An 8,863-nucleotide genomic window follows, 5' to 3' on the forward strand; every position below is an offset into this window, starting at 1 on the left:
TCACACACTTTATTACACATTCCACGTGGTACGTTCCACCTGTTCATCTCTGTCACGTCCCCGCGCCGAGAGCTGCTGGGGTTAACGCTCGGGATTCATCACCGAGCGTCTGAGATCTTAAATCTCCTGAACACTACATCAACACTGAGGATCTGTCAGGAAGAATAAAGTAGATAATGTAATACTGAAGCACTTACAGCTGCTGAACCTGCTGGTTCTGCATCACGCTGGCAGCCTGGAGATAACAGAGAGGAAATAAACCACAAGTCTGATGGAGATACAGCCTCAGGAGTACGTCACATCGTATATGATTATACATCACGTATAAGGACGAGAATCAGACGTGCGGTGCAGTAAAACCCAATAATCCAGACCAGAATAAACTATAACGAGGGATTAAATCAAACCAGGCAACGTGATGAGAAAATGAATCCCTTGACTCTTAAAGACTCGATTGTCACGGAGATAAATACACTTTACTCTTGTTTAAAGGTCAGAGGTCACGCTCGTACCGTGTGAAAATGTTTTTTTGGAGCTTTATAGAGCTTTCACATACGTTCCCTGTCTTTTATGTGGTTCTGCGTTCTTGCTAATCTGTAATGTTGTTAACTGTACGGTAAATACAGAGGCTGTGTTAATGTAGAGAATAAAAGAAGGTTTATATAGAGAACAGATTTATTATCTCAGTGTCTTGAGTGTGTATTACTCTGACAACAGAAAAGCCACGACCTCTTTTTATTTATTATATATTTCTAACGGCTAATATTGTTCTATTTTTCCCTTTATGAAATATATCCGTGTATGAGCGATGAGCGAGACGTCTAATTTAACAGGAACACGCTGGAACCTGTAGCGGATTCGGATTCTCAGCGTGGAAGATGGAGTGAGCGTGTCGGAGATATAGACATATACGTATGTATAAACATTTACACCTTTAATAATAAATAAAATGTCAATCCGGGCCACATCAGGGGGGAAGGGTTCTGTTCAATTTACAATGAAATTCTAAGCTAAAGGTCAAAGTTAGCACATATTCTTTTTTCCTCAATAAATAAACGACAGAGTATAATATTTCTGTCTCGTGTGTGTAACTGGGTTCTTTATCTACTCGTAGGACTCGTGTGTGAAAAGCCGATGATGTTTAGGCCACATTTATACAGAAATGTAGAAAATTCTATAGGGTTCACAAACTTTCAAGCACCACTTTAGCTGTGTGTATATTAAACAATGAAGGCCCTGATTTGTCAGCTAGACCTCTCTTCTTTTTAAGAAACAGAGAAAGATATGACGTTATATCATCCATACATCAGACAAAGATAAAACCCACAGGGAATCGTGGCTCGAGTTACTCCGAGACACCTCCGAATAATAATCATAATCATAATCATAATAATAATCATAATGACTTTTAATGCGCTCGTGGTTTATTCAAGCCGTCTGTAAATGTCAGAAAAGCATTTAGGGTTTTATCTGTAAAAAATTCCAGACGGAGCAGCTGTCCAGATCTTCATCTGGTCAACACTCAGGTTACGGATCACGGCTCCGGCGGGTCAGTGTGAGGTCATGTTACCGGACTCCACGTTCATTCTAACAATAGACAATCTGTTCCGCTCTGGACCCACACGGAGAATCCGAGAACTGCACGTTCCAAACATCTCAAACTCGTCCGTATAAAACAGCGGCACGCCAAAAGGTCAACGTGTGACGCATTCTGAAGTTTACGGTATAACTACCACAAAGCTGCTACCAACACCAGCGCTTCTTACCATGCTAATAAACGCTGGGTTGTTAATGAGGCTGGCCATGTCGAAGCCCAGTCTGGACACCGTCTGAGGACACACACCCACACACACACACACACACACACACACACACACACACCTGAAATGTTTAACTGTACACAATAATCCATGGACTAGTTACCTCAGAACATTCTGGAACTAAAGCTAAGATGTTGTCTCTAGTTACGTTTCAGACACGTCCAGGACTGCAGTTTGTTCTACTCACAGAACTCGAGGATTCTCGGTTTTTTTGCTCAGCGGTCTTTAAGTTGGATTTGTAGGTGTCGTTTTCCGGATCCAGAACCAGCGCCTTCTTAAAGTAAGTGATGGCCTCCGGAAACTTGCTCATGGCAGCCAACGCCAACCTTCAACCCAAAAACCAGCTGTTGAATCATCACTGCTAAAGATTTCATCTCTTTATTACACACTACTACTGTGTTGGTCTTCAGTTAGAGCGGTGTTTAGAGTTAATCATGCAGCGAGGATTTAACACCGAAACGCAGTAAAGGTGTTAGCACGTAACACCGGAGTAAACGCACGATAAAATAACCTGCATTACTGTTTCATGACCTCATATCTTGTGGCATCACTGAAAAACTCCATCTCATACGCTTCTACTCGAGGAATACCTGGCAACCTCAGAGGTGAGAACTTCACGCAGGTGATTTGAATCATCTAAATGTGAAGCTCAGAAAATCCACTGAAGCAGCTGCATGACCCGACTCTGAACACCAGGAACTTTCCCCACCTAAATACATTAGGTTAATGAATTTGAATACAGCCCTTCTCAGATCAGTGTGTGTTCATTGTGCTCTAGCCTGTTTCTGATTGGCTGTTGGAGACGTTTGTTCGTGTCAGTAATGAACCGAGAATAAATCACTGCCCAAATCACAGCCGCTCCATTAGACATCCCTTTCCACTGACGGACAGGGTGGAGGGGCGCCAATACTTTGAATAGTGCAACAGATGGACTAGTCAGTAATTCCAACCCTAGAAAGTGACCTGTGTGATAGCTGTAGCTAATAACAAGCAGCTCAGAGTGTAGACTATAGTAAAATGTAAATAAAGGTGAGCTCCTCACCCCATGCGTCCGTACGCTTTACTGTACGCGGGATCGATAGCGATGGCGCGCTCACAGTCTCCGATCGCTTCCGTGTAGTTTCCCAGTTTGCTGTGTGCTGCAGCCCTGAAACATACACGACATTCTCATCTCTACCTCTTTTACTTTCTACATTCAGGTTTCAGTGCAGTGACGCCGTCTGTACAGTGCACGCGGATCTGAGATCATTTCCTGTTTCATTTATTTCATGGTCAGAAGAACACCCGGTGTGAAGTGTGTGTCTCCAATCCTTCACTCAGATCAGCGGTAACACCTTCAGTCTGGCCAGAAAAGGTTTAGTAGCTGTGCATAACCAGGGTTTAGACGTGTGTGTGTGCGTGTTCGAGTTGTGTCCTCACCTGTTACAGAAGTAAACTGCGTTTCTTTGATCCAGATGGATGGCTTTTGTGTAGCAGTCCAGCGCACAGCTGTAGTTCTCCTCCTTCATGTGGTTGTTTCCTGCAAAAACAAACCGCTTGATTACTGACCTTCGGCGCAGAACAATTACACTTTCACTTACAATTACACTTTCAATTACACTTAAAATTACTGTCTAAGAGAGATGATAGAAACTCGCAGTACAACAGACACAAACTACATGACAACGCTACAGTGTTACAGTGTTACAGTGTTACAGTATTACAGTGTTAAAATGTTACACACACTTATAACATTACACACACTTCAGTGTTAAACACACACACACACACACACGTTACAGTGTTACACACACACACGACTCACAGTATGACACACACATATAACACTACACACATATACATGTCACTGAGACAATGTTTCCATGCATTACTGTAATCTGTCACAGGTTTCTTTCAGCTCAGATTCTGCTGTCCATCACTCAGACCAGCGGAAGCCACACACATACCTTCATTTTTCAGCTGCTCGGCTCTCTCGATGTCCTCTGCAGGTGGAGACGTCTCTTGCGAGGCCACGATGTCGTTCTGTGGATTCAGTATTTTGTGGAAGGACGTGAAGAGTGTGCTTTTACACGGAATAAAACCGCAAGTTTTTATTCACAAAAGCTTTAAAAAGCTGTAAACTGTTTAGCAGCAGTAAAGCAAGCAAGAAAGAAAGATATGAGACAATATGGAGAGAAGTAAAGGCACAGAGAAGAAAGGAGAGGGGGAAATAAAAATATAAAGGAAAAATGGAGAAAAAAGAATTTTTACAATGTGCAGCTGCGTGCGTAGGATTCAACATTACAGTAGATGGATGGATGGATGGATGGATGGAGTGGTGGACGGAGGGAGGGATGGGGGGATGGATGGAGGGAGGGGTGGATGGATGGAGGGAGGGAGGGGTGGATGGATGGATGGAGGGAGGGGTGGATGGATGGATGGAGGGATGGGGGGATGGAGGGAGGGATGGGGGGATGGATGGAGGGAGGGGTGGATGGATGGATGGAGGGATGGATGGATGGATGGAGGGATGGGGGGATGGAGGGAGGGATGGGGGGATGGATGGAGGGAGGGGTGGATGGATGGATGGAGGGATGGGGGGATGGATGGAGGGATGGGGGGATGGATGCATGGAGGGGTGGATGGATGGATGGAGGGAGGGGTGGATGGATGGATGTAGGGAGGGGTGGATGGATGGAGGGAGGGAGGGGTGGATGGATGGATGGAGGGAGGGGTGGATGGATGGATGGAGGGATGGGGGGATGGATGGAGGGATGGTGCTGTTGGTTGACCTTGAGCAGTGCGTTGAGGAAGATCTCTATGAGAGGTTGTGGAGCTGCGAGCTGACTGTCACCGGATCTGATCTTAAACGTCGTCTCTAAACACTGTATTGCGACTGAAAGAGAAAAAACACTAATGTGAGATTAACTTTATCATTAACACGTCCATACATTTATCATCTAAACCAATTCATCTTTTAAAGATTAAAACTATTTATGCCCAAACAGTTTACGGCCCACCCGGGTAGATTAAGACCCGCCCAGGTAGATTAAGACCCGCCCAGGTAGATTAAGACCCGCCCAGGTAGATTGAGACCCGCCCAGGTAGATTAAGACCCGCCCAGGTAGATTGAGACCCGCCCAGGTAGGTAAAATCTGAATTCCAATTTTTCTTTTCAATCAAGATGCACAGTTGTCAGTTCATAATGAAGCCGACAACAAACCTGAGTTTATTTTTACGGTTATGAAACAGAGAGACGGTTCCTCCCTTCATCCTAGTAACGTCTCTGTACTCATGGCAGCGTCGTACAGCTCTGATCCGTCTGATTACTAAACTCATCAAAAATCAGACTGTTTTGTTCTTTAATATTTTGTGAAAATGGAACCTGTATTGTAATATGTAGTTATATATTTATTAATCGTTATTTATGTTTGCGATATAGATAATTGTATATTTTGAGTAGTTATTCATTTGCAATAAACAGTTTATTCATAAAGCTTTGACTAGTTTATTACTGAACCCGCACCGTCACAGCCGCACCAACCACCGCCACACTCGCATTCCCAACCTGTGGGAAACACCGCGCTCACGTCACATCCAAGGTCACGTAATCCCACACAGTCTTTACGCTGAACCTTGAGTGGAATTTTAATGTCCATGTTAAGATTCAGGACCCGGCGTGTACATAAACACAACGAGGCGTGTCTCTGTCACTCCCGGGCTTTCACCGTGACTCGGGGCCGTTACCTTCGAGGCTTTCCTGCTCGTCAGAGTTCAGTGACCCTGAACGCGTCTGGTCTCGGAGGAACTGCACGATGGAATACGCCAAGCGCTTTTCCACGGCCATGCTGTCTGAGAGAACGCTGAGGAGGAAAAGAGGTGTGAACTAGAATCCATCCAGCGTTAAACACTGCTCTGTTACTGTGCTTGGTTAAAAAACTGAAAATGACTGAAATATGTCTGAAGTGCTCATCCATCAATACCGTTTCTTCTCAGAGTAAGAGTGTGTGTTGTTTGGTACTTTTAATACCAACCAGTCCCTCCAGGATTTCACAGAAATGAACACAAAATCAAGCAAACTCTGCAGTATTCGGAGGAGATTGCAATTTTTCAAAATTACCGCAGATTTTCCGCAGAGTCGGGCCGAGACGCGTCATGTGACGTCATCACAACGCGCATCCAGCCAAAACCCTCTTCCATTCACGTGTGTCGAACGAGTACAGCTAAAAGGTCTCGTTTACCAACAAACATCACAGTGAAAGCGCACACACGACTATCGCGTGCGATTGCGATTTTGCAGATGCAATAGTTTTCCACAAAAAAAGCACAAAAAACTCTTCAAGTTGCATCGCAATTCTTTTTTTAAAGCCGCAGTAAAAATGAAGCGTTTTTCGCCGTGACAATCACAAAAATCCTGGAAATCCTGTGTGGACTGAACAACACTGATACTGAAATGAGTAACTACTGAATATTAATCAGTCAGGGACGTCGGGTTTCTGTTAGTTGTTGTTGGTGTGCTGCTAGCGATGAGCTCCCCGTGTTTAAGATGTTGTTTAAACAGTGTGTGTGATAGAAAGCGTGAGGACGGCCGACCCGAACACACACAGCGGTACCGGTGAGCGTGGACATTAGTAGTGAACTTCACCTGGACTCGTGAGCTGCGTGTAGACGGAGTCTCAGTGCTCGCTGAAGTGAAGTGCTCTCTCACATGCGACAGTTTCTCTGCACGCTCACGTCACCGCTCCTTACTCACTAATACACGTGTGTGTGTATGTGCATGCAATTCGGGTCAGGTTGTGCGGATACTGCTCTATTAAACACACCGTTTGAGTTGGACCGTAGGAAGACGCTGTAGTTCGTCCTCAGTTTGCAGTCTGTTCTGATTTGATCATCGATCCTGAAATACATCCAGATCGCCGTCATTTCCCGTCATCTGTTCATTAGCACAACTATGTACACCGGGGTTCCATCACAAGTATCACCAGGGATGGGATCGTGTCTGATTTTAGAGCTCGTATTAATGATTCTGTTCAGACACACTGTAGTTCTGAAGGTTTCTGAGCAGGACTGGTGTGTGATGTATGTGCACATGTAACTCCATACACATCACAGCGGGCAGCCACAGAGCATTACATAACAGCTGACTAATCACATGCATCAGAAACGCAACACTCTTATTATATACAACACAGGATATAAACATTTACACATCCCTCAGACTCATAAACACGTCTCATACACGCAGTTTACACGCATGCACGTGATGCAGCTGATGTGATGTAACAGGATTTTGAGGATGTTGTTTTCACTCTACAGTGTGCATCTCGTCATGCAGAATTAACACCATAATACATCCTGTGCATCAGTAGAGTGTGTGTGTGTGTGTGTGTGTGTGTGTGTGTGTGTGTGTGTGTGATAGCTGAAAAAACATCCGTCACCTTTATAATAAACACACGAGAGCCGGTGAGGAAACTCCGCAACACTCCTGCCGACATTTTACACTAAAATACATCCTCAATAACAGTGTAGTGCTGCTTGCTGTTGTTGTTGTGTTGGTGATGCTTCCTCCCCGCCCACCTACCTGCACAATCCACCAGCAGCCCCGCAATCAAGCCCACAGCGTCACAGCCACTCTGCAAACAGCGCGTCTGCCCAGTGCGCATGCGCGACCTTTCAGGACGCGCCCAAATTCCCTTCCATACACAACAAACGAGCCGATGGGCGCGTCTCAAATCGACTACCTAAATTCCCCATGACAGGAAAGCGAGTGATTTGAAGATCTCTGTATAGATTAAGAGCTCAAGGTGGATTAGGGTTAGGGTTAGCACGTTTTCCTCACACCTCCAGGGTTGGGGTTCGATTCCTGCTGCTCTGCCCTGTGTGTGTGGAGTTCCTCCGGGTCCTCCGGTTTCCTCCACCAGTCCAAAGACATGCATGGTAGGCATGTCCAAAGTGTCCGTAGTGTATGAATGTGTGTGTGATTGTGCCCTGCGATGGACTGGCACCCCGTCCAGGGTGTACCCCGTCTTGTTCCCCATGCTACCTGGGAAAGTTTCCAGCTTCCCCGTGACCCTGAAGGATATTGTGATTGGTCGTCAGGTGTTGATTAATTCTCTAGAACAGCGGCTCTGACAGTAGCACAGGTTTATATTAATGCTCTCGTTCTGATATGTTATCGTTTCTATAGCAACAGGACGTATGCTATAGAACCTGTTCTATAGTAACAGTATAGTATAGGACGTGGTCGTGTACAGCGGACGCTCCACTGATAATAAACGGATTAATAACTGTATGTAATTGTTGATATGGTGAAGTTTTCTGTAAGGAGATATGTGTTTATGTAACATTTACGGAAGGAGTCTCCAGTGTCAGCGCTGTGTAACTGTCAGAGGTAAAGCTGGAACTTTAAATTTTCCCACATCTTCATCACAGAGGAGTTTACACTTCTCATTTTTTTCAGTGATTTATTTAAACCTAACAAATAATATATTTATTCCGCTGCATGTGTCATTCGTTCATTACTATCATTACATTCAGTACTTAAGTACTTAACTATCGAGCTTAGCACACACATTCTCTAGCTAAAAGTTTCCAGGTAAGACATCATCCACTAATCTAAGGTGTGATTGGTGCAATCGGTTAATTTTATACAGAACTAGTTTGATAATGCAAAATAAAATAGTATTTAAAATAGTTTCTTTTCCTCCCTTGTGTTCATTATAGCATTCGCTCTATTTTCTGTCATATTGTATGTAAAATAATACCACTGTAGTATAAAACACGATGCTGATGCTGATGGTTTGTTTTGCTGTCTAGGACTGGATAGGGCCTGCGGTTTGGGTTCCACTACAGGAACTAGGGCAGGAACTATTTTGGGTCCGGAACTATTTTAGGTCAGGAACTATTGGTGCGTTCAAATGGCATCTGTGTAAAGAGATTCCACGTGAACCACTTCAACGTTCTAACGGCAGGGTTCACGTTTCTCAATATAGTGAAACACGTGAAGTTTGATTAGCGATTAATGCTAAGTGTATAAGCTAAGAGTGTAATTTTAGTCAAACAGA

General features: G+C 44.4%; 1 protein-coding gene across 4 annotated transcripts in view; it reads right to left on the bottom strand.

The window, feature by feature from the left end:
* sgtb (small glutamine rich tetratricopeptide repeat co-chaperone beta) overlaps positions 1–7,455 on the bottom strand; it is a 10,898-nt gene extending 3,443 nt beyond the window's left edge. Inside the window, exons 1-10 of one of the 4 annotated variants that reach the window (XM_017488681.3) lie at positions 7,381–7,445; positions 6,623–6,696; positions 5,547–5,662; positions 4,592–4,695; positions 3,767–3,842; positions 3,240–3,339; positions 2,863–2,967; positions 2,008–2,146; positions 1,767–1,829; positions 198–235 (exon numbers count right to left, since the gene is read on the bottom strand). In XM_017488681.3, the coding sequence (XP_017344170.1) occupies positions 198–235; positions 1,767–1,829; positions 2,008–2,146; positions 2,863–2,967; positions 3,240–3,339; positions 3,767–3,842; positions 4,592–4,695; positions 5,547–5,646 (725 nt within the window). In that variant the 5' untranslated portion in view covers positions 5,647–5,662; positions 6,623–6,696; positions 7,381–7,445. The other 3 variants (XM_017488679.3, XM_017488682.3, XM_017488680.3) reach the window with 3 other exon arrangements.
* Positions 7,456–8,863: the final 1,408 nt, after the last annotated feature.

The sequence above is a fragment of the Ictalurus punctatus genome, chromosome 16, assembly GCF_001660625.3.
Source record: "Ictalurus punctatus breed USDA103 chromosome 16, Coco_2.0, whole genome shotgun sequence".
NCBI lineage: Eukaryota > Metazoa > Chordata > Actinopteri > Siluriformes > Ictaluridae > Ictalurus > Ictalurus punctatus.